Source organism: Misgurnus anguillicaudatus, chromosome 22, assembly GCF_027580225.2.
Source record: "Misgurnus anguillicaudatus chromosome 22, ASM2758022v2, whole genome shotgun sequence".
Taxonomy (NCBI): domain Eukaryota; kingdom Metazoa; phylum Chordata; class Actinopteri; order Cypriniformes; family Cobitidae; genus Misgurnus; species Misgurnus anguillicaudatus.
In genome coordinates this window covers 5,056,885-5,082,587 of record NC_073358.2, presented here as the reverse complement: position 1 = coordinate 5,082,587, position 25,703 = coordinate 5,056,885, and the positions used below count along the sequence as shown (strand labels likewise).

General features: G+C 37.7%; 1 protein-coding gene across 7 annotated transcripts in view; it reads left to right on the top strand.

The window, feature by feature from the left end:
- The window catches only part of doc2b (double C2-like domains, beta), a 338,855-nt gene that overhangs the window by 54,662 nt on the left and 258,490 nt on the right, over window positions 1-25,703 (top strand). For all 7 annotated transcript variants that reach the window (XM_055200513.2, XM_073860667.1, XM_055200509.2 and 4 more), the window contains one exon: window positions 23,795-23,893. In XM_055200513.2, coding sequence (XP_055056488.2) covers window positions 23,795-23,893 — 99 coding nt within the window. The remainder of the gene's footprint in view (window positions 1-23,794; window positions 23,894-25,703) is intronic.

Below are 25,703 nucleotides of genomic sequence, written 5' to 3'. Positions count from 1 at the left end.
AGTGGAGAACTTTGCAGCAGTATTTTATTTATTCTTTTTTTATTTTATATACATTTTATTTATTATATTTTAATAAAAAGTGTAAACAAATTTTTAAAAATGTTTTATAGTAATAAACAACCTGCAGTTTAATGTATGCATTTTTCCCCTCACTGTACCGAAAATGAACCGAACCGTTTCTTCAAAACCGAGCTACGCACCGAACCATGATTTTTGCGTACCGTTACACCCCTAGTATTCACATTTAGTCCTTGAATTTAAGGGTATTGGACCTGGAAAGTCCTTGAAAGGTCCGTGAATTTGAACTTAACTAAGGTGCGGGAACCCTGTAGTGGTAACTCTGTGTAACAGCAGCAGTGTAATCTGTCATATATTTGAATGTGCATCAAATATTTGGCTAACATCTGCATTTTAAAAAAAATGCTCATAACACAACAACACATTGATAAGAAGAGCAACAGCACTACAGACTGCACGAGACAAACACGTAATGTTGCCAAATCACCTCATATAGCCATTCTTCAGTGTAAATGTATGGTGATCTTGTCAGACAATGTTGTGTTTATAAATAAGGATTTTAGTAGCAGTTAAAGGAACAGCTGGTGGGATTAAACATGAGGTGTTATTGGGTTGTGTTAAGTCACTATTTTATTGCCTACTCGTTTTTATGTCTTGACAGAACAGATAATATGTAAAAGTAGCATTTAGTTGTGTTGGAATTTGCTGATTTCAGGTGCCAACAGTAGATCAAACGTAAACACGTGTGACGTCTTCATTGCCACAGTCTCCCTCGTAATACGAATAGTACAAGACGAAAAGTTTTGGTTTAAAAGTAAAAAAAATTCTTGCCGAAAATGACACTCACTTTGCTATATAAGACCCTTATGAAATTTTAAACTGCATTTAAACTGTAAACTGTTCTCCCTACAGACGGTTTCAGCAGTAACAACATAAACAAGCGGCTTTTGTAGAAAACTTGTAACTTCTGGTAAACTCTGCAAAAAATAAATGACAACAAAATCTGTTTAAAGTAGTTTATTTATATAACAAGGAAAATAAATAACACGTAGATTACATAGGAAACAAAAACATTTGTTATTTTCAACAAGGTATTTGTTTAAGAGTTCAGTTTCAGCAACTAGTCAGACCATTAAACAATGCTTATCGCGTCACCGCACGTGCGTTGGATGAAACAGTCTATACATTGATGTCATAATCAAACCTGTTAGCGCTGTGCCTAGAATTGATAAAAATAAATTAACTGGTTAACTAGCGTTTTTTTTTTTTGGTCTTATTATTAATATTTTATATAGTATAATATAACAGCAGTTTAAAAAACAAAATTAAGGTGAAATCAGTTCTCTTGCTCCAACAGAGCACTTGGCGAGTGTAAATTTTGTTATACATTTTGTCATTCTAGCTTTCAGTTTTTCTCTTTTGTTTGGATAACTATTGTTATAACAGCTATATAAATTCTATGTAAAGTAGACTTGACTCTTCCGGTTTATTAGATTTTTCACGCTTGTAATGATGAATGATGCACCGCCTCTTCGAAATGAGAAAATTGGGTTTGGCACAGCGGGTAGTGCACATACTCAAAGCATATTAAGATATTGTTCTCAAGAACTAAAACTAAATTTTTGTGTGGTCCCCAAAATGTATTCAGACGTTTTGGGTTGTCAGACGTAATGGAAAGTCGACCAGTTTATGTGATAAGCTACATTTGCGGTTACTCCGCTACAGCGTATGGAACTTAATAGGAACTGACTTGGGAACAGTTGTTTAAAAGTAATTGCAAAATGTATAGGGAAGGTACAGTTAGTTCTGACAAACTTTTTCTGGTAGATATTGCTTGCTTCAGCTTTTCAAGTGTTTTAAAGTGAAACTTAAAGGTGTAGCGGAGGAATTTTTTGAATTTTAGAAAAGAACCGCCTTCTCCACTTTTTAAAAAAATGCAATTGCGCAACACTCTTGATTGACAACTCGGAGCACCAATAGTCTTGATGATCCACCCGGAAAAAGAAAATCCTCCACAATACCTTTAAGCATCCAAATACTCTGTTGGGGCCACAGTATGTAAAGCAATGCTATCATTTAAGAAATATTCAGGACTCGTGCCCAACATTTTTTATTATATGCACCCAAGTGGGTTTTTAGGTAGTTTATAAGTCATGAATTTAGCCCCTGATGTCTATTGCAAGTTATTGGTTTTAAAGCTATTATGCCACTGAGGCTGTAAATTGAAAGGTCAGTTTGCGTATTAATACACCCTGTTAGACACTTCTGTACTTCAGGTGGGACGTCCCATTATGTTCCAGCAGTGCTGTTAATAAGCTCAGTCATTTTATAACCCCGTTTAACCTTTCATTAAATAAACATTCAGTCTTACATCGATTTCAGGCTGATTCTCATCCAGCTACGAATCACGGTATTGCTTAACCTTGCAGAAATACATTTAAAGGAAAGGCAAGGTAAAATGCACAGTTTGTTAAAAAAGAAACTCACTCTGGCTTGAATAAAATGGACCCATCTGCAGGGTGTGATAAGATTACTTTGCATGCAGGACTACAGTAACATCTCTAAAGCAGTCTGTCAAGCACATTGCAGGACAAGAACTCACAGAGGAAAAAATCAGTCACTGTTTTATTACATATCATAAAGCTTGTGGTCTGCCAAAGTTTACAGTCACACAGTTTCTCTTGCATTTGATTACATCTGACATGCAAAAAGATGTTCGGGAGCATTTATCAAAGCCGCAAACGGAGCTTTTTATTGCTTTAGTAGGATGGATGGATGGAGGCCTTCACATTTGCGGGCACCCATCTTTTCAAACGTTCCTGGACCACAAATGTAGATTTGAAATCTGATTTCTATTTAAAATTAATTATTTAAAGGCAAATGTGGCTTTGTGAGATGAGTGAGATGTGTCCATGTAAGTGGTGCATTAGTGTTAGAGGGGTGGGCAAAATCTCTGACTGTGTCTTTTGAAAGGATGACTAAATAAATGAGATCTGAAAGGCTTGTGTTAGGCCTTAAGGGCGATTTATAGTCGTGCGTACGTCCTACGGCGTAGCTACGGCGTAGGCTATCCGTAGCCTGTGCGTAGGTCTGCGTAGCCTGACGCGCACCTCACAAAATTTCTAACAGCGCGTCGGCTCTACGCGGACCGTCAGCGCTGTGATTGGTCCACCAGAACCCCTCCCGTCAGGTAAAAAAACTGCGTCATAGGTATTTCCGTTTGAGACGGTGAAAACAAAGATGAGCCAAGTTGAGGAGTGATTTAACTCAAACTGAAACATAAGTCGCTGTTTATTTACTTCCATCATTGCTGGTCTTCTCAAATTATACACAACAAGTTGCTATTTCTTCTTCGTTTGTGGGTTTACTTGCTTAGCAGCTTCTTCTGTGACGACTTCTGCTGGTTACATGCGTGATTACTGCCAACCAGCGGTTTCGCGTGTGTTTGCACGTCGACGCGGACGGCGACGCACAAGTATAAATGAAAACCAACGCGGAACCTACGCCGTCGCTGCTACGCCGTAGGACCTACGCACGACTATAAATCGCCCTTTACTGAGAATAATACTTGCATATCAGCTGCTGATTTTGTGCACAAGCATCTTAAATCTCTCCCCGCCATTGACGAGTTATCTTGTCAATTAAGAGAAAACGCTTCCCTGCCAATGACGAGAATTTCCAGCTTTCCGCAATACCGCTATTATCCACTCACGTAAAAGAGAAAGAACTCTGTGTATGTTTTAAAGATCGCTCTGCATCTGATCTCCATCAAAAGTCCTTCGCAAAAATGGTGGTCACAAAATGTGGTGTTTTTGAAGAAACCTACCCATATTTGAGAGGTTATAAAAAGAGAACTTATGAAGGTAAGATGAAACGTTTTTTGTTAAAAAGCAGATGGGTCTGTTCTTTCATTTGATATATTGTATGTTTATATATTTGAAGAAGAACATTTTCTGGAAGCCATTAAACTTTTGTGAAAATCATGAAAAATTCTAGCGCTGGCTGGCAACTTTTTTTTTAAACGCTGGCGGGGAAAGAGTAAAAAGCTTTTATTTTCATGTTTAAAATTTTAAATATGTATATTTTTCCTACACTAGGGAAAGTTTATCATTTGCACGCGTTTCAAAGGCTTGCAAATGTTAACATTCAAGTGATTTTATGGTTTTCCGTCTTGGTTTTCCGTCTTGGTTTCCTCTTGCAAATGTTAACATTCAAGTGATTTTAAACAATTTAACCGCAGAAAGGCACTAACGTCAGACGTGATCATCCCTACACCCTTCAAAGATCAGAACTCTTGATGTGTAAACTTTAGAGAGAGTTGCGCGACTTTGTCTCATACAAATACATTTGGTGAATAGTAGGGATGCACAGAATATTCGGCCACCGAAATGTTGAAACCAGAAACCAGTCTGTGCTTATTTGGTCTTAAAGAGACAGTAACCTCAATTAACTTACTTAAGTCTGTCTCATTAATGTTAATCAAACAACCCAAGACAAAGAGAAAATCACTTCTGTAGGTCTAAAAATAATAATATATTTAATTTATACAATAAATCCGTGCCTCAAAAACTGTAATGTGATCCGAACCATGAGTTTTGTGATCCGTAAGAGACCCCTAGTAAAGTTAGTACACCATTAATTAATTGTACTAATAATTGGCATAGTAGTTCTTTCGGTGTTTCAGTTTTCGGTCTTGGTTTCCTCTTTTTCGGTTTTCAGTTTCGGCCAAGAATTTTCATTTCGGTGCATCCCTAGCGAATAGAGCACTTAAACAACATAACGTTTTTATGTGGGGCGATTGTTTATGCTTCGCCGTTTGGAACTTGGCCTCCGTCTGTGTGCGCGTTTAAGTGCACTCAAAAGTGCACACACGGAGAGACGCGTTTCAAAAAGCAAGCAAACATAAAAACTGTTCTTGACAGTGCAGATACAAACAAAATGATCTCCACAGTATTCTTTTTCTAAAAAACAAACAAACATTTGTTTATGTCTTAAAGTGTATGTATAGATTAGAGTCAGAAACCAGTCTGTGCTTTTTGGTCTTAAAGAGACAGTAACCTCAATTATCCTACTTAAGTCTGTGTCAATAATGTTAATCAAACAACCCAAGACAAAGAGAAAATCACTTCTGTAGCTCTAAAAAAAATTATTATTATATTTAATTCCTACAATAAAGACAGTGTAATTATCCATTTGATTTGATTTCTGTACCCATGTTAATTTCAGACCTTACTTAATGTGGAACTTTGATCTTTTTTATAAATGTTTGTTATTTCTTTATTTGTTATTAGATTTTTCTCACCCCTTTTGCTGATCCGAAAAATGATCCGATCCGTGCCTCAAAAATCGTAATGTGATCCGAACCGTGAGTTTTGTAATCCGTCACACACCCCTATTAGGTATGCATCAATTAAAGAAGCACAGAGTACACATTGTAAATACTGATGGACAATACAAAATCTGACATTGATTTAGTTGAAACACATGTCCGCTGAGAATATTAAAGGTGGCGTATAATGTAAAACAAATAATAAGAGTTCTGTACATGGTAATGACATATCGTGAGCCTTAAACATGATTGTTTCCCCTTTCTTATTTTAACCTTGTGCATGCAAAAGACCGTTGGAAAACAGACCAATCTCAACATAACACCAACTGTGACATAACAGTCGAGATGAATGCCAATCAGAGCAGAGCTCAACATTATTATTCATGACCCTTTCAAATAAGGAAATAATAGACCATTTCATTCTGGGATTGTAAATTGAAACGTAAAACAGTTTCTGGGTAAAGCCACATACCTTCTAGATATCTGAGAACAATTTAACAGATTATTTCAATGCATTCTTTGGCACCTATAAAGACATTGCAGAGAAGGGGGAAAACTTTTATAGACAAGAAACTATTCGTGGTGCCTTAAGCTCTATCGACAGAATCTGTGGCAGGCTTTAGTTGTATTGAATTTGAAATAGTCCTGGAAGATGGCAGTGATGTCTAGACGGGTTTAAATTTAGAATTCTTGACGTTGTATATCAATCTGTACAAATCTAACAGAGGGATAAAGACATGATTCAGACTGAATACTGACAGTTGGATTGTTTTCCCAGATCACCATCCAGACAAAGATTTAATTCCATTCCTGATAATATTTACACGCACACACACACACACACACACACACACACACACACACACACACACACACACAGGGGCAGTTTCCTGGACAGGGTTTAGATCAATCCAGGACTAGTTATTTTAGGACATTTAAGTACTAGTAACAAAACAATACTAGTGTGCATCTTGAGACAAAACAATGGTAAGCGTTTTGAAATTAAAGCAGCTTTAACGTACATTTTAGTCTGGGACTAGGATAAGCCCTGTCTGGGAAACCGGCCATTATTGCTCACCTACTTTTTCAAACTCCTCCTAGAGCGCTTGTTTGATTGGTTTGATTTTTGGTACACATTATCTAGAGACACTCCAGACAAAAAGTTATTAAAAACTTTTCGGTAGACCGTTCCGTTGTCGTATAACGCATCATAGAATGTGAAGGCGAGCACACCAAAATGTATCACAGTCAATAAAGTTACAGTTGTGTAAAAAAGTGTTTTTTACATCTTTGTCACACTTTAATGTTTCAGATTATGAAACAAATTTAAATATTAATCAAAGATAACACAAGTAAACACAACATGCAGTTTTTAAATGAATGTTTTTATTATTAAGGGAAAATGAAATCCAAACCCACATGGCCCTGTGTGAAAAAGTGCTTGCACCCTAAACCTCATAACTGGTTGGGTCACCCTTAGCAGCTACAACTGCAATCAATGAGTCTGTTACAGCAGTGGTTCTCAAACTGGGGTCTGGGGCCCCCAGGGGGGCCGCGAGATGGTGCCAGGGGGGCCCAGTTTTATGACATTTTTATAAAATACATTAATTTATCATGAATTCTGTGAAATTAAACCTAAAAAAAAAAATAAGGCAGCACTACTTTGTAAAATTTTATGTTTTGTTTCTTTAAAATGTGAAGTTTTAGAACTGTTTTTTGTCATAAATTTTCTTTGGGGGGGCCGCGAAGGAATGCACCGTACACAAAGTGGCCGCATGCTGAAAAAGTTTGAGAACCACTGTGTTACAGTACTGTGGAGGATTTTTGGCCCACTCATCTTTGCAGAATTGTTGTAATTCAGACACATTGGAGGGTTTTTCAGCCTTTTTAAGGTCATGCCACAGCATCACAATAGGATTGAGGTCAGGACTTTGACTAGGCCACTCCAAAGTATTCATTTAGTTTTTTTTAGCCATTCAGAGGTGGACTTGCCTGTGTGTTTTGGATCATTGCCCTGCTGCAGAATCAAAGTTCGCTTCAGCTGGAGGTCACGAAGAGATGGCCGGACATTGGGACTCTTTCACTAATAATTGCGTAGCGCAAGGTTGGCAATTTGCATAAAACATGCCCAAAACAGCTTTGCGCAGCACTAGACCACTGAAAATTTTAGAGCAGTTTGTCACCCAAGCAAAAGAGCTAGAAAAGAAATTCATGATCATATTTATTTCCAGTAAAATTCTGTTCTGTTTAACTTCGCATTTTTGATTTGAGAGGTTTGCTGTCGCTGATTAATATTACATTTAATTAATATGACGGAGATGCGCGTCTGTATCTAAAATAAAACGGACAGGAGGTCAAGTGATTGACGTTTGGGCTTTTCATTACATTTACATAATGTTTACATTAGGGATCGACCGATATGGATTTTTTTTGTGCCGATGCCGATACCGATTTTTTTCCATCAGCCTTAGCCGATGACCGATACCAGGCTGCCGATTTTCTTTAGCCGATATTTGGAGCCGATACTGTTTTTTCTCATTCAGTTTATATCATAAAAATGACACAATGATAAAACCAAATGTTACAACTCTTAATTTAAAAAAGGAACATTTACTGAACTATATTTAACAAATAGTAAAAAAGGTAGAGCAAGTAAGAAAATTCAGTGCTGCTTATGTGACCGGAGAGTGCTTTCTCATCCTCTACACGGCAAGTTCCAACTGATGCCTTCGGGAACCACGAGTAATTAGGAAGGTTTACCAATTATCCTTTGTGCCAAATGCTGTCAAGATTTTAAATGGTTCTGATTGATGTGTGTTTGTTTTTTCTATTTTCTTTTTTTTTTTATTGTATTTTGTTATGTTATGTGTTGTTGTATTGATGCATGTGAAGCCAGATACAAATTTCCACTACGTGGACAATAAAATAAAGTAAAGTAAAGTAAAGTTAAAATACATAAATAAAATAATAATTACACCATTGCACACAGTAGCAGCAACCAAGCAGCATAACAAGGGGAACACTTTACTTTATCCATTAAGGTAACCAACTATTTACAACCTATTTAATGCTTAGGTCTAAGTTTTAGTGCACTTAACTTAATTTCTTGTATATCAACTGTCTTTCATAAGAAGACAAGGGAAATGTAAACAGCAATACTGATAAAAAAACAACTTAAAAAGAATTCTGAATAACATGCCAATTGCCCCACTTCTGTACCTCACACACCCTATGCCCTATAATAAATGCGAGGGATAGTTAGTTTGCCTCAGCTCGCTTAAAACGCATAAAACTGAACAAATACATGAGGATTTGTGTACGGACTTCGGTCAGATAGTAAAGCGCGTGCACGTGGGAGAGGTGCAGTGAGACATGGATGAGAGAGTGCATGTATCTTTGCGCTCCCAGTGAACGGAAATGTTGACAAAACTTACAAAACAACACTTCTCCGGTCACATAAAAGTCATGTGGGAACTGTTTTGAACTAAGTGCTTTGGGTCGAATTTCTTAATTTTTTTCGCTGACGAAAATTCCGCGTTAACAACCATAAACGTATGCAACCATGAACTGCGCTCTCCACAATGACGAGAAACTATCAGCAATGGATATTGATTTTTAGCCTTTTACTACTACATATATTTATGGAGATGAGAATTAAAAACCCACCCTGTCCAGCTATGATCAGCTGTTCGGCTTATGACCTGCGTTCGCTTGCGGCATTATGAGCACGCGTCGCGTCCAAACGTCAGACTGGTGGTCGCTGAATAAAACTCCTATAAATACCACGAAATCACGGAACAACGTCAGCATTATTTAATCCTATGACCACTGTTCGTAACAGCTGCCGTATGCATACGGTTAGCCTAAAAGCTATCTGAAGCTCCCTAAATACAATGGCAAGCAGTTTTATAGGCATTCGCGTTTTCCATTAGGACCACCAAACTTTCTTAGCTATGGTTGCACGCACATATAGAGCAACGTGTTAACACTTTCAAAGTATATGGCAATATTTCAGTCAAACAGTTAAAAGATGCTTTGAAGTTTAAAACTTACCAGCACAGGCTTGGAGCGCTCCGCTCTGCTAGTGGGGGGAGGGGCAATGCACGGGCTGCAGGCAGCCTCCAGGAACACAGAGCTGCCTGTGGGCGCCTGTCTGTAATTAATGCCGGGGAAAAACTATCGGCGAACGCAAGCCGCGAATCGGCCGATGCCGATACACCTAAAACCTGCTAAAATCGGCCCGATGTATCGGCCGGCCGATATATCGGTCGATCACTAGTTTACATTAGGCATTAAGCAGACACTTTCATATAGAGATTTTAAAAGTGAGGAAGAAAAGCATGAATATTTGTCATTACGCAACGTCGTCTTTATATGTGTACAAAAAAGTAGGCTATAATAATGTTCAATATCCTGTAATAATAAAGATAATGTATATTATAATATATAAAATAGAAAATATTATAAAATAAAATATAAAATAATGTAAATTTGAAATTTTCCAGGTCCTGAAGCAGCAAAACAGCCCCCAGGCCATCACACCACCACCACCAAATTTTACTCTTGGATGATGTTCTTTTTCTGAAATGTTACTTTTACGGCAGATGTAATGGGGCACACACCTTCCAAAAAGTTCAACTTTTGTCTTGTCAGTCCACAGAGTATTTATTTTTCCAAAGTCTTGGGGATTATCAAGATGTTGTCTGGCAAAACTGAGACAAGCCTTTCATGTTCTTTTTGCACAGCAGCGATTTTCGTCTTGGATATACATTTTTTTCCCCAGTCTCTTTCTTATGGTAAAGTCTTGAACACTGACCTGAGGCAAGTGAGGCCTGCAGTTCTTTAGATGTTGTTGTTGTAGGGTCTTTTGTGACCTCTTAGGTGAGTCGTCGCTGCGCTCTTGGGATAATTTTGGTCGGGTGCCACTGTTCCATGTTTTCTCTATTTGTGGATATTCGTTTGCTGGAGTCCCAATGTTTTAGCAATGGTTTTATACGCTTTTCCAAAATGAAAGATCTCAGTTACTTTGTCATTTGTTTCTGAATATCTTTAGATCTCCGCATGATGTGTAGCTTTTAAAGATCTTTAGGTCTTCTTCACTTTGTCAGGCAGGTCCTATTTAAGTTATTTCTTGACTGCGAACAGGTGTGGCAGTAATCAGGCCTGGGTGTGGCTAGAGAACCTGAACTCAAGTGTTATAAACCACAGTTAAGTTATGTTTTAACATGGGGGGCAAACACTTTTTGACACAGGACCATGCAATTTTGGATTTAGTTTTCCCTTAATAATAAAAACCTTCATTTAAAAACTGCAGGTTGTGTTTACTTGTGTTATCTTTGACTAATATTTAAATTTGTTTAATGATCTGAAACATTAAAAACTAACAAATAAGCAAAAACAAAAAGCTTACTGGTGGTAAGCTGCATGATATGCACTGCAACACTGGCGTGAAAGCACAAAGGTCACCTTATTGTTCCAGGTGCTTTCGGGCACATCAGAGAAAGGAGAGCTATGATATCTCAATGTATTGCCTGCCTTCCTTCCCAATGTTTTTATTTTTGCCAGATAAGACAGTTGAGATGCACATCAACTTTTGCTTTTTGAATCCATTTGATAAGATAATCTGTCAATAATTACGCTGGGTGTAAAATCACTTCACAGGTTATCTTGCTCTGTAAGCCTTTCACATCAAACAGGCACAACAAAACCTTCAGTTATTTCCTCATCCACAGTTTTTTTTGGACTCTGCCTGCCAGAATCGTTTCATAGACTTGTGAATTAATGCTTGCGGGTTAAGCAGGCTAATTGTATGTAAAATATCTCATTGGAATTTCATGATAATCGTACAGATAACAGATTTGGGATGATAATGTCCTCGTTGGACGAGAAATAAGCTCTTGTTTACAGGCAGTCATCCCTGGGGCTTTTGAGACCACAGTGAGTCCATTTCTTTAGAGCAGACAAAAACTTTGGCACAAAATATTACAGAGACACTGTGTATTTGGGTTGAGGGCATATTTGAGGAAGAAACAAATAAAAATGAAATAATGGCTCAAGTAAAATATGCAGTAGAGGATTTTTAGCAATATTTTTGGGGGGCTGTTAATGAACATTGTAATAACATTAAGCTCTAAATGCTTAATTTGAGGGTTTTCTAATATTAGGTAAAGTCAAGACTATGCATTGATGAGGTGAACAAGTAAATCATTGAATTGATATTACAGGGTTTCCCACAGAAAATTTGCTAGTTAAGGTAGTAGGAGTGGTGGGCGGTGCCGTGTGTGTGGCAATCAAAGGGGCGGGGCGTACGCGTCATGATGAAAATGAAAATATTTCTATTAAAAACACTCAAATAAAACTTAATTTTTAAGAAACTATGACAGAAAATGAACACATACTAGATTATTAATGAATTAAATGTTTTTAACAGATACCTCTAACGGAAATAGCTGCGTGATGAAGTGAAACTAAAGGGCAGTGTTGGGGGTAACGCATTACAAGTAACTTGAGTTACGTGATAATATTACTTTTCTGAAGTAACGAGTAAAGTAACGCATTACTTTTTAAATGTACACATTAATATTTGAGTTACTTTTTCAAAAAAGTAACTCAAGTTACTTTTTTAGTTTAATTAATTTGATTAAAAAATATGTACTGAATTACATGTATGCACGTATGCACTCTCTGTGTCTGTGTGGAAACATTTTGAGTCAGAAACTGAGATGGCAGGCCAGAGCTAAACATTTTTGTGATGAAAAATGCAATTTCTGAATGCAGAACTTTTCAGTCATAAAAACACCTGCAAGGCCTGAAAGAGATCAAGCTTTAGCCAAGAAAAAGTAACGCAAAAGTAACTAAAAGTAACGTAAGCATTACTTTCCATGAAAAGTAACTAAGTAATGCAATTAGTTACTTTTTTTGGGAGTAACTTAATATTGTAATGCATTACTTTTAAAAGTAACTTTCCCCAACACTGCTAAAGGGTAAACACAAAGTAAAGCAGATGTTGTAGAACGTCTGGCGAATGATGATTGATAGTGCAAAGATTGTAAAAACATTATGTTAAAGGAGTGTAACTACTGTAGCATGCAAATAATGCACATAAATAACGTGCGCAAGAGCGCTCAACAATTATATTGAAAATCAACAGGCACGTGAAACCTAGCTAGCAGGTTGCTCAAACAACAAAATCACCAGCTAACTTACTTTAACCTGATAAGGAACACTGTGCCGTACACGGTACACCCCCTCCCTTGCACGTGAGGCTGCATTACGTCATTGTAACTTTGAAGCATTAAATCTTCAAAATATACGGTCTGAGGAACAAATACGCCCCCTTGTGGAATTTCTGCCGTTCCATAAGGGGTTAAATAAACAAGAACTATAGACTTATACGAGGACAGGCCTAAATAAACCCTAAACATAAGTCCACTTACAGTTCTCACAAACACGCGTTTCGGCCGTGTGGCGCGCATGCACGCTCGCGGTGTGAAGCGCGTCCGCGCTATTCTCCGAGATGTTTTATCAACTGGCTAGTTGTCTTTCAGACAGTGAGGGACCACGTCTTTCTCTCATTTCGGCCGTGTGGCGCGCGTGCCCGTTCGTGGTGTGAAGCGTGTCCGCACTATTCTCCGAGATGTACTTGATGCCCTTTTGTGCAGCGTTTTTTTTTTTTTTTTAAACGACCTGCTTAAGGCGGTAGGGGTTCCCAGCTTAGGTGGGCCGCCAGAACTGCAAAGTGCTGCTGGAAATCCTGCAATATGTGGCCCTCTATGTCATTATGCTGTTTGTTTCACTTGTCCTTGTTCTTGTATTTGGTCTGCATTGTTTCTTATACACACATGGATCTCTTTTCTCCGGTTTGTCCAATGTGTTGCCCTGTAAGGATCATTGTGTCCTGTTTGTTCTCGGTAAGTTTGGGGAGGTCACTGGCAAAAACAAATTACTAAAATGTTGAATTGCTAACATTATAAAATAATAGAATGCTATATGTTACAAAATGAATGTGTGTAAATGCCAGCCCTAGTTTATTGTCCTATAATAGAAATGATATTAGAAAGGTCTGTCAAGAAATTATCATTACAAATGTTCTTCAGATTGTAGTGGAATATTGGTTATTATCGATCCCCTTGGGGAAGATAAGAAGTAAAACAATGACTTCTTGGCCCGGTAAAGCAATTACCTAACAGTAAGTTAAAGCAAATCAAAGAGTAAATTATTTCCATAAATCGCTTCTGAAACACTCCTTGTTTCATGCTTTTTGTATCAGCATTGTAAAATTAATGGTTATCTCTGGAATGCCTTTATTGAAAAAGTAAATCTTTTTTTATTTCATAATACATGTTTTTCATAGTTGTGATTAGATTTTTTTATTAAGAAATTTATTTTAGTATTTCAACTCAAATTGTGGAACTTGTGTATTAAATAAATCCAATGCACACAGACTGAAGTACTTTAAGGGTGGGTTGCACCAACAAGGATTAAATTAAGCAGAGTTTAGAGCTAATCTAGGGTTTGTTGATCTCAGTTTAATTTTAATTCAAGTTGTGTTGCACCACTTATATTTAAACACAGATTAACAATTCTTAGATTAAAACTTTAAACTGTATTAAACCCTTCATCTGCGATTTATTTTGTCCGCCATGTTGAATTTTCCAGTGTAATTAAACAGCAACAATGTTGAAGTTGTCATTCAAAAAGGAAATAAACAGTTTATGCAAGCAAATGTAATGTGATTTTTGTATTATAAATCACCTACATACACCGGTAGGCTAATCTAAAGGTCTGATTCAAATAAAAACATTTGACAATCTTTTAAATCAATTGTATTGATTAACAGATGAGGTAATATTGTGACAGGAAATATCGCAAAGCTCAGATATTGTGATATAATGAACAAGATGTGTTGACGCATTTGTCATGAAGCGCCACGCCACTGTGTGTCTGTTCATTCACTGTCCTTCGTCTGACTGGAGCGCGCGTAACAGAGGAGAAGCACATACGAGCATCGGTAGCTGTCACCGGTGCTGTTAATAATCTTTTTGAGCTGCCAAACTCACTTTGTTGAGACCTTATAATAAGCGCATCTTTGAATAGCCCCACCACGCTCGCGGTATGTGTTTCTAATCATTTAGCAAGACAAATAATTGTAAAAAAAAAAATTTAAACCTCCTCATATGCAAGTTTAAAGTTAATCCCTCACTGAGATTTAAAACAGAGTTTAAAGTAATGGAGCAACAGGATTAAAGATAATCTAGATTTACTGTAAGATTGGATCAAAATGACAGTTTAAATTTAAACCTGTTTATTTTTAAACAGGTTTAAAGTTTGGTGCAACGGAATTATTAAATAAGCTTTGATTTAAACCAGATTTAGGCCTAATCCTTGTTGGTGCAACCCACCCTAAGTCTTTTAATTGTGATTATTTTGGCTCACATTTAACAAAAACCCACAAATTCTCAACAAATTAGAATATTTCATAAGACAAATTATTTATTTTTTGTAGTTTATTTACTGTATATGTACTCAATACGTGGTTGGGGCTCTTTTTGCTTGAATTTTCTGCCTCATTTTGGTGCGGCATGGAGGTGATGTGGCACTGCTGAGTTGGTATGAAAGTCCAGGTTTCTTTGACAGTGGCCTTTAGCTCATTTGCATTTTTTGGTCTCTCATTTCCCATTTTTCTCTTGACAGTACCCCATAGATTCTCTGTGGGGTTCAGGTCTGTTGAGTTTTGCTGGCCAGTCAAGCACACTGAAACTATGGTTCAGTTCAATTCAATTTTATTTATATATATATAAGCAGCAGAATACAGCGACTAAGATTAAACCGTACTAGTAATAATGTAATGTATAGAAGAGGGTGCCAAGTTAAGCTACTTATTCATGAATAAGTCGATAAAACGGGAGCAGCCAGTGTAATGCAAGCATCATACAGTATTGTGGTTTAGTATCTGCTCTGTTCCAGACAGGCTAACTACTGCGACAGAAGTATATTACCCAGACGAGTTATGTGAATGCTTTGTTCTGTACAAGCTAACTATTCAGGATAAGTAGATTTACTAGACAAATTATTTGTATGCAATTTTTCAAAATTGGGCTTATGTGGTCATACTTTTTAGATCGAGTAACCACTCTTGCAGCAGCATTTTGAACCAGCTGAAGCTTGTTTACCTGATTTGGGTGACATCCCTTGAGTAACCAATTACAATGATCTATTCTTGAGGTCATAAAAGCGTGGATAAGCATCTCTGCATCTGATGAAGAGTGCATATGGCGTGTTTTTGAGATATTTGTAAGATGGAAGAATGCTGTGTGGCAGAGATTGGAGATATGACTATCGAAAGATAGATTGCTGTCGAACATCACACCTAGGTTCTTGACTGTGGAGTCATTTAATTAACCAACTTTTGGTGCTTTTGGCAGTGCGTGCAGGTGCCAAATCCTGCTGGAAAATAAATTGGCATCTTCAAAAAGCTGTTAAGCAGAAGGAAGCATAAAGTGGTCTAAAATGTATTGGTAAACGGGTGCAGTGACTTTGGTTTTCAAAAAACACAGTGCACCAACACCAGCAGATGACATTGCACCCCAAATCATCACAGACAGACTGTGGAAACTTAACACTGGACTTCAAGCAACTTGGCCTATGAGCTTCTCCAACCTTCCTCCAGACTCTAGTACCTTGGTTTTCAAATGAAATACAAAACTTTTTCTCCTTAGCCCAGGTAACACACCGCTGACGTTGTTTGTGGTTCAGGAGTGGCTTAACAAGAGGAATACAACAACTGTAGCCAAACTTTCTTGACACTGTGTGTCTGTGTGTGATTGCTATTCCTTGTGAAGTTCACCCAAATTCTTGAATCGATTTTGGTTGACAAGCCTCTCAAAGCTGTGGTTCTCCTGGTTGGTTGTGCATCCTTTTCTTCCACACTTTTTCCATCTACTTAACTTTCTGTTGACATGCTTGGATACAGCACTCTGTGAACCGTCAGCTTCTTTGGCAATTAATTTTTGTGACTTACCTTCTTTGTGAAGGTTGTCAATGATTGTCTTCTGAACAGCAGTCTTCCCCATGATTGTATAGCCTAGTGATCCAAACTGAGAGGCCATTTAAAAGTCTCATGAAACCTTTGCAGGTGTTTAGTTGGTTGGGATGTCACCATATTCTAATTTGTTGAGAATGTGAATCTGGTCTAAATAAAATAGGCACCAACCCATTCTTCATTATTAACCAGACTTACAGACTTAGAGAATCATCAGTGATTGTTGTGGTATCGTAGATGAATTTTAACTACTGATTATTCACAGCCTCCTTCTATTTGAGGTGAAACTTAACTGATAAGGTCTAAAGCTTATTACCTTTGTAATAGGTTGTACCTTTAGAATTAAGGTTTGGACTCTGGTATATTTAAAAGCATTACCTAGCTATGCACTGTTTCTTTGAACACTGTCAGACTTTCCTTCTTGTTAGTGCACCATGTGCCACTTTAGATAACTTTATCATTTTTCAAATTCAGCAAAGATCAGCATACAGTAAATGTTAACTTTTTCAAAAACTGCTTAACTCATTCTCCGCCAGCCTTGTTTTAAAAAGTTGCCCACCAGCATTTTGGTGATTGTCATAAAAGTTTCACAAAATTCTTTGGAGGAAAAATTGTCATCTATAAATATATAAACATACAAATATATCAAATAAAATAACAGATCCTCTGCTTTCAAACAAACAAACAAAACGGGGGAAAAAACTTTCATTACTTTGTCCACTTAATTTAACCACTGAAATATGGATATTTCTCTTCAAAAATACAAACTTTTGCGCAAAAAGCTGTGATTTTTTTTTTACGAATTTTATATTAGAGATTAGACTCTATTATTAAACATATATGCAGTTAAAAAATTAATTAAATTTGTTTTTGCTTCAGTTTTTGATAAATTCGGTTTAGTGGATAAAAGTGGTATCACACCTTTTCATAGAAATTCGTCAAAAAGGCATATTTATCAGGTAAATATTGACTCACAATTGATGAGATAACTCGTAAATAGCGAAAAAGTTAAAAACATCTCAGTGTGAGACCTTTAGAAGTGGGTTGATGAAATGCCAAATTGTATGCAAAGGTTGACTACATTGAAGATATTAAAGTGAAAAATAGCTTTACTTTTGACTTAGTCACAACATAATTGCTATACTTACATCTGTCTAATGTCATAGTTTTGATTTTACTATCCTAAGGGAAAAATATAAATGTATCAAATAAGGTGCGGTTCACATTTCGCGTCTAAAGCCATGCGGAAAACGCAACAATGTGCTTTCGACGCGGCATTCTGAAAAGTTGCAGTATTTATAACTCACTGCGGCCCTCTCTATTTGTGCTCACTTGCCGCGTGTCTACATAAAAAAAAATTTTTGCGCTCACAAAAGACGCGCAAAATGTGATCCGACCCTTTTGACTGGTAGTGTATACATTTGAAACGTTTAGTATTTTGTGACATGATATGTAAAGATGTTTACCTTTTATCATCATGCACATCTTTATTTTTTATGCATGAGAGTGAAGCGTACCCAGTATCCCTAAGAGAAAACATGATGAATACTTGATGTTACCTAACACAGACTGGGCAGTATAATATCTCATTTATCGCTTCATTGCTCTCACACATGTTTCTTTGAAGCCCTCTGGATGTCTGTCTCTGTTTGACTGAAAATAAACAATCACTTCATATTTGCCGAGACCTTTAACTGTAAGTCTTTTGACATTTCAATTGGCGAACAATCAGCTGAAGTGCCGTGGCCTCAAGCAGAGGTTAGTTTTTCTTCATTCTGTACCTTGGCCTCTCCTGTCATTGCCGGTAATGTGACTGAATATAAAGAAGCAACAGTAAACTGTAAGCTGAGGGAAATTACATTCTTTTATCTTGTATCTTAGCCACAGATGGTGTCTGGCTGGAGATAATGATACCATGCTGTATAATTTCTGCCTTCTCTTACGAGAATTCCTGATGAATTTGTAAATGTAACGATGTTGCGAAAAGTGTATTTTTGATCTGGGCTAGTAACATTTATTTCGGGCTACCAAAACCTAAAAAGGGCCCGAAAGGATTTTAACATTTTGCGAACCCTGCATATGTATGCTTGCTGTTATTACCACAAAGTCCCTGTCCCAAATGGCGCACTTCATGTGGACTTTGGGTCTCGTGGCCTTAAATTGCGCGTGCTCGCTCAATATGCGTTCTTCAGCGGTGTTCTCGCTCTACGTCATCATCAACTGTCAAGTTCATTTCAATTCTCACGAACAAGTTACAGAGGACGTGTGAAAATACCCGGATGTGTTCTTGATATCGAGGATGCATCGAGTGCTGAAATCTGGGGAGGTCAGGTGACCAACAGGAAGATCGCACACATCTCAATTCTCACAAGTGCGTTCTGTGTTCTCGCGACCTTCTGAGTTCGTTCTTGTGAGGTCGCCTGGCAAGACAAGTCTTCACGAGAACGCAAGTCCGTTCTTGGAATTGAGAAACGGCCTTAGTCTACGAGTCTGTAGGGTGTCCCATCTGTCAATTTTACACTCCAAAATTTGCTCATCAGCGCCCCCTTTGCACCCTTGATGCGATCTTCGGTGAAGCCCGCACTGCGGCAGGCTTCATGCACTTTACCAACCCAGAAGTTCTTGCGAAAGAGCAATTAGACCAATCAGACGACAGAAGGGAGTTCACATTGATGGGCAACTTCTTTTCCTTTTTCTTGCTTGACGCTCGAGTCTGTCCCAAAATATGACTCCGTTGCGCCCTCTTGGACTCGCGTCAAGGGTCCCTAAGGTCTGCACTACATGATGTCATCAAAGTCCATAGTGTGCTATTTGGGACAGGGCCATACTCTTTCATTTAATTTTGCAATCAGCATGGGATTCAAATTATTGTTGGAGATAATTGATAACAAACCACGGATGCTGTCATGTTAATAATGTTGCATATTGGAATTAAGCAGTTCATGGTAGTTCAATTTTGTGCTTTGTTACCCTACAGTCACATTAGCTCCAAAAGTGAATGACACCGAGCGACACGCACTCGCTTGATAGGTGTTCCTTGGCTAGTTTCTCAAAGCGGTATCAAAAGTCACTTTAGAGGTATTGTTAAGTTACAAGAACGGTGTTTTTGGATTTAAAAATATTTATTTTTTCGATAAATATATACATAAATACGCATTTTCCACCATCTTGAATTATTTTCTCAGACTCCACCACAGACCTACGTCAAGCTGCTCCTTCACTCCGATTGTCAGTCGCTTTGTCGCATCGCTCAGCATTTGCATAAAATAGCCTTCTTGTCTATTTTGGCCCCACCTTGCTCGCGCAGCGGCGAGCTCGTCGCTGGCCATAGCTGGCAAACGGCCACTACCATTGAAAATGAATGGTAGCCTGTCGCTCTGTCTCTGCCGCTTGTAGCTAATGTGACTGGGGGGTTAGGTTTCCGGTGTGACCCTCGAGTCTGTCCCAAAATACGACGCCGGTGCGCCCTCTTCGACTCGCGTCAAGGGTCCCTAAGGTCTGCACTACATGATGTCATCAAAGTGTGGCCTCTGAGGAGGTCCACAAGTCCAGAGTGTGCTATTTGGGACAGGGCCATACTCTTTCATTTAATTTTGCAATCTGCAGAATGAGTCCAAATTATTTTTGGAGATAATTGATAACAAACCACGGATGCTGTCATGTTAATAATGTTGCATATTGGAATTATGCAGTTCATGGTAGTTCAATTTTGTGCTTTGTTAGGTCGCCACTTGATGCACGATGAAAAATCTGGTACCTAAAGCAAGCCAGTTGAGAAGCAGTGAATTGAAAGATTTTAATTCTGTGAAAAAAAAAAAACATGAGTAGTGTTGTGATGGTTCGTAGGCCGTGCCTCCTGATACATGTGTGTGTGTGATCGGCAAAAAGACAAAATTTTCTGCTCTGTAGCCTTATTCATCAAGCCAGATTGTAGAGACGGGTGGTATGAGAGAGCGTGTAAGAGAGAGAGTGACAGACGGAGACAGGAGATGGGTCTCCCTCTCTTGCTCGCTCACACACACCAGAGCACTGCACCTCCAACCCCTTTCCTCTGATTGAAACCACGGCAGATGGGCTGCAGCAAATTGGACGGCAGAACAGCGCTGATCTCAAGCTTGCCTTTTCTTTCTCTGATAAAAATATTAATTTTCAGCTTGGGCTGAAGTCGCTGATCAGAAGCAAACGTGGGCCGCTGTGCAATGAAGACCCACATCCATCCAAAGTGTCTCAGAAGTTTCAAAAGTGTCTATTTTTAACCGCACCTGAAGAGTGTTTTTTAAAAAGCTCAGTCAGTTTCTCTCTCTCCCCTGCTTGTTTCTATTCAATTCTGTTTTGTCCAATCTGCGTTTGTTTTTTGCATGTCTTTGTGTATGACCCAGTGGCCAGATCATTTAGACTTTCAGACAGATAATTCGATGCCCATCTCCTGGTGTTGCACTATTGTGTTTTGTGAGCCAGTCCTTTTCGTTTCTTTGTGTTTCAGCGGTTCCAGGAAGGAAAAATTACACTAGAGGATACACCAGCTCTTAAAAACTGCTGGTCGCGAACCATGAATTGATACTGTCAGATGCTGTTAATAATGTCCGCGGCAATTTTTCAAAACAACAACGCAAAAACTGGATTGCTCCTATTACAATCAACAAAGCTATTTACTCTGTCCGAGCATTCAGTTAATGGACGCTCTGTTTCTATGGGCAGTGTGCACAGCATCTCCAGCCAGCCTGTCTGTCCAAAACATTTTTATGTCATTTTTGTGAGTTCATTATTATGAATGTAATGTTTTACATCTAACCCTGTATGTGGAATCCAGGCTGAGATTTCCGAGATGTAAAAAACACTACACCACAAAAAAATTACTTAGCTGGGTGATTCTCAAAATTAGACTTATGAGGTGTCATGAAACATTCTGATAAAAAGTAAATGCTATCAAAATAAGAAGCATACAGTTACAAACATCTCTTCGTGTACTATTTTGCACATGATTTCAGATGACATCCTATAAACCAATTTTGTTGTTTTTTCCACATTTAAGGGGAACATTTTCATTACCGCAACATGTCCATGATTGGATTTGGGTTTTTTGATATGGAAATATTGGTAAATGTACAATAATAAGGAATAAGGAATATAAATGTGTCCAGGAACAATTTTCTCAACCTCCGCAACAATTTTCAATCATTGTTTAAGCCCTCAAGGAACTAACATTTAAAAAAAAATAGTTGGAAGGGACATTATTGACTGTGACACTCAAGATGGCTACCAGGTAAGCAGTTCTTATTTTTTCCCTCCAGATAAAAGTTGAAATTTTGTTTGTCATAGTACCTAGACAACTTTTTAGTTCTCATTGCCAAAACATGAGTTTGTAAATGCATATATTTAATGTAGTAATATGTTGCGGTAATGATATCTTTTGATAATGATAATCTAAAAAATGTAAATAATTCTATATGAAATATTTTTAAATCCTCTAAAATAATGGTTATAGTAAGTTCAGACCTTAATCTTATATGTGCAGAAAAATTGCTTCAAGGAATTAAAAAAAATTCTGATGCTGGACACCTTTTAAATCTGAATTTCATGGGTTTTCACAGACAGGGTCACATATATTTTAGTAGCTTTTGACCATCACATCATATGCAGCTTACAATGGCATGCTGAATTGACTTAATTTAGGGTACTAAAACATGTCCTCATTTATACAAGCAAAATAACAAACAAAATTTACATTTGGCGCATTTACGTACTTAAAGGGGGGGGGGTTTAATGGTATTTCAAGCATTCTGACTTATTAACACAGTTATAGAGTTGTTTCCTCATGCTAAACGTAGGCAAAGTGTCAAAAATGCAGTTGGGCGTGTTTCAGAGTATTTCTGTGCCGAATGCACTTCGCCAGGGTTCGTACAAGTTTCGGCTAGTTTTTTTCGATTACGGTTCTAACTGACGTTTCAGGGGTTTTCGATACGTATCACTTCTTTATATGGGCTTCCGCCGGAAAACTTCCCCCGGAAAACCCCGCCCAGCCGTCAGTCAGCGGGAGACGCTAGAGCTTGCTAACAGCTTATCACGCCACTCAGCTTCGTTTAATTTCAAAAGTCAACAATGGCACAACAAGAAGTGTGTTTTTGGATGTAAGGAGAAGACATCCAGCCTTATGGAAACAATGGATATAGTTTATTATCCGGATTAGCAGCGGAGTTTTGCGTGTGTGTTTGATGCGGTGGATTTTCAGAACCGGGTCATGACGAGTTACACGTGGTAAGTAAGACTTCTGTCTTATGTTGGAAATAGGCGCCTGTATATTATATAAATGACACGAACATGTAGTGAATCATAAGTTAAAACAGTGTTGTATAGTGTTGCATCACTCGTACTCGCTCCTCCCGTGTTATAACTCCTCCTTCTTCATTTTTTCGTACGTTATCGGAAAGATTCGGTAAAGCTAATTTTTCTTTTATAAATCTGATTAAACTAAAGACTCTTCAGAGATATAAAGGATGTCATACTACTCTATAGGTACTCCAGATTAATATCAGAAATGCAGAAACAGCGTGTGTTACGTCAGCTTTAAAGATGCTATAGAGAGTAAAACTGTATTTACCAAGGCATAGATGAATAAGAATTCTGTACATGGTAATGACATATCGTGAGCCTCAAGCATAATTGTTTCTGCTTTTATGGTATTTGTGTGCTTCTGTATGTTCTTTATGGAGTTTGATTTCAGTTTTGTGTGCTTCATATGTAAAACAGTTTGCAGGGAGTTGTTTAGTAATGATTTTCAGTGAGCACAAAAAATAAATTTTATAGAATATTATATAGACGGTATCATCAGACACAAGTTCGTTGTCACGATTACGCGTCTGAGCGGACCTTAACTTCTGGTCTCTGTTTAATGGTCTGACTAGTGGCTAAACTCAACTTTTGAACAAATACCTTGTCGAAATTAACATGTTTTGGTTTTACAAAGACGAAGGGAGATGACGATCATGGATAACCGCTATGTGAAGGGAGGTTTAGCAGCCGAAGTTAACGTTGTATACATTATATAGTACACGTTACACAATAACGTTAGCTCAGTGTCGTTTTTGATATGCCTTAGCTATGATTTGAACTAAGGTAATCTACTTGTTGTTGTTTTTTTGCTTGTTATCAGAAATAAACTACTCTAAAACGACTTTGTTGTTAATAATTGTTAGCGGAGTTAACCGGAAGTTACGTTTGTTCCACGAAAGCCATTATTTATGTTGTTACTGCTGAAACCGTCTATAGGTTTTTGAGTTTTGATGCAAGGGTTTGTAACTGATGGCAGAATTTTAAATTTGGGGTGAACTGACTGAATTTTTTTCTCTTTTTTTCTCTCCGTGTTTCTGTCTCTCTCTCTCTCTCTCTCTCTCTCTCTCTTTGTAAAGTGTATTCAAGTGAAAGTGACGGCAGTGATGATGAGCTCAGTGAATGCAGCAGTGACAAAAAGACCTTCATGTCTGAGACTGATCAAAGAAGAGACTCGGGTAATGCAGAAAATCATTGACTTAAAAAGATATTTCATTCAAAAATGAACATTTTGTCATTTACTGCCCTCAAGTTGATTAAAACCCATATACATTTCTTTGTTCTGCTGAACACAAATTAAAGGGGACAAATCATGAAAATCTGACTTTCTTCATGTTTAAGTGCTATAATTGGGTCCCCAGTACTTCTAACAACCTACAAAACGTGAAAAATATCAAACCAGTAACTAAGTTTTGGTAAATCATTCTCTGCAAGCATGCGAAAATATATCTCATTGAAATTTGGCTCCCCTTGTGATGTCAGAAGGAGATAATACCGCCCCTTAATCTGCACCTGTCTCTGCATCTAACTATGGCACTGCCATTTATTGCAGAGATCAACTCTGTGTGTGCATTTTAAAGGACACACATACAAAATGGCAATTTTAACGCAATTTTAACATGCTATAATAAGTTATCTGTGGGATATTTTGAGCTAAAACTTCACATATGTACTCTGGGGACACAAAAGACCTTTTTTCATCTTAAAAAAGTTTTGTAAAATGTCCCCTTTAACTCTTTCCCCGCCATTGACGAGATATCTCGTCAATCAAGAGAAAACGCTTCCCCGCCAATGACGAGTATTTCTGTCTTTCCGCAATACCGCTGTTATCCACTAGGTGGCGCCCTTCCGCAACTTTTTAAAACCGGAAGTATTGCCCTATGGCAAGCTGCTGCATGTCCGTGTCTGTTTTAAAGATCGCTCTGAATGGGATATTTATGAAAAGTCCGTCACAAAAATTGAATTATCTCTGCTTTTTGCTCAAAATGTGGTGTTTTTGCAGAAACCTACCCATATTTAAAAGCTGATTACAAAGAACTACTGAGGGTAGGATAAAACGTTTTTTTTTTTATTTTTTTGAAAGCAGAGGGTCTGTTCTTTCATTTGGTATATTGTATGTTTATATATTTGAAGAAAACATTTTCTGGAAGGCATTAAACTTTTGTGAAAATCATGAAAAACGCTGGCGCTGGCTGGCAACTTTTAAAAAACGCTGGCGGTGAAAGAGTTAAGTAACCAAATAGATCAGGGGCACCATTCACTTCCATAGTATTATTTTTTTTCTATTATGGAAGTGCATCCTGCACCAGATCTGCTTGGTTACAAACATTTTTAAGAATACCTTCTAGACTTAATGACTAGTTGACTTTACTTAAAGGGGCATATTATGAGATTTTTTTAAGATGTCAAATAAATCTTTGATGTGCCCAGAGTACATATGTGAAGTTTTAGCTTAAAATACCCCACAACTAATTTATTATACCATGTTAAAATTCCCATTTTTGTAGGTCCGAACTAAATGTGCCGTTTTTGGGTGTGTCCTTTAAAATGCAAATGAGCTGAAAAAAGCAAACACAAATCGCAGTGATGGTGGTTTGTTGAAATAGAAACTCAGTTGTGCTGTCAATATTTTTTCCTTTCTCTGTGCACTAAATGGCAGTGGTTGGATAGTGCAGATTAAGGGGCGGTATTATTATAATTGGCCTTGCTACCTCACAAAACAGGCGAAATCTGAATGACCTAATTTTTCACATGTTTGCAAAAAAAATGGTTTACCAAAACCATTCCTTCCAGAAAAAGAGTTTTTGTGATTGTTGCGGGCAAAAATCCTTGATCTTGCAGCACGATTTCTTTAAAAAATGCGGTGGAATATACGGGATATTTATGCAATTTTATGCAATGAAATTGCGTGAATTTGCCAAAATTGCGTGAACTTGCAAAAACTGTTTGCAGCTTTTGCAGCTTTTCATTGATGTTCACGTCGCATAA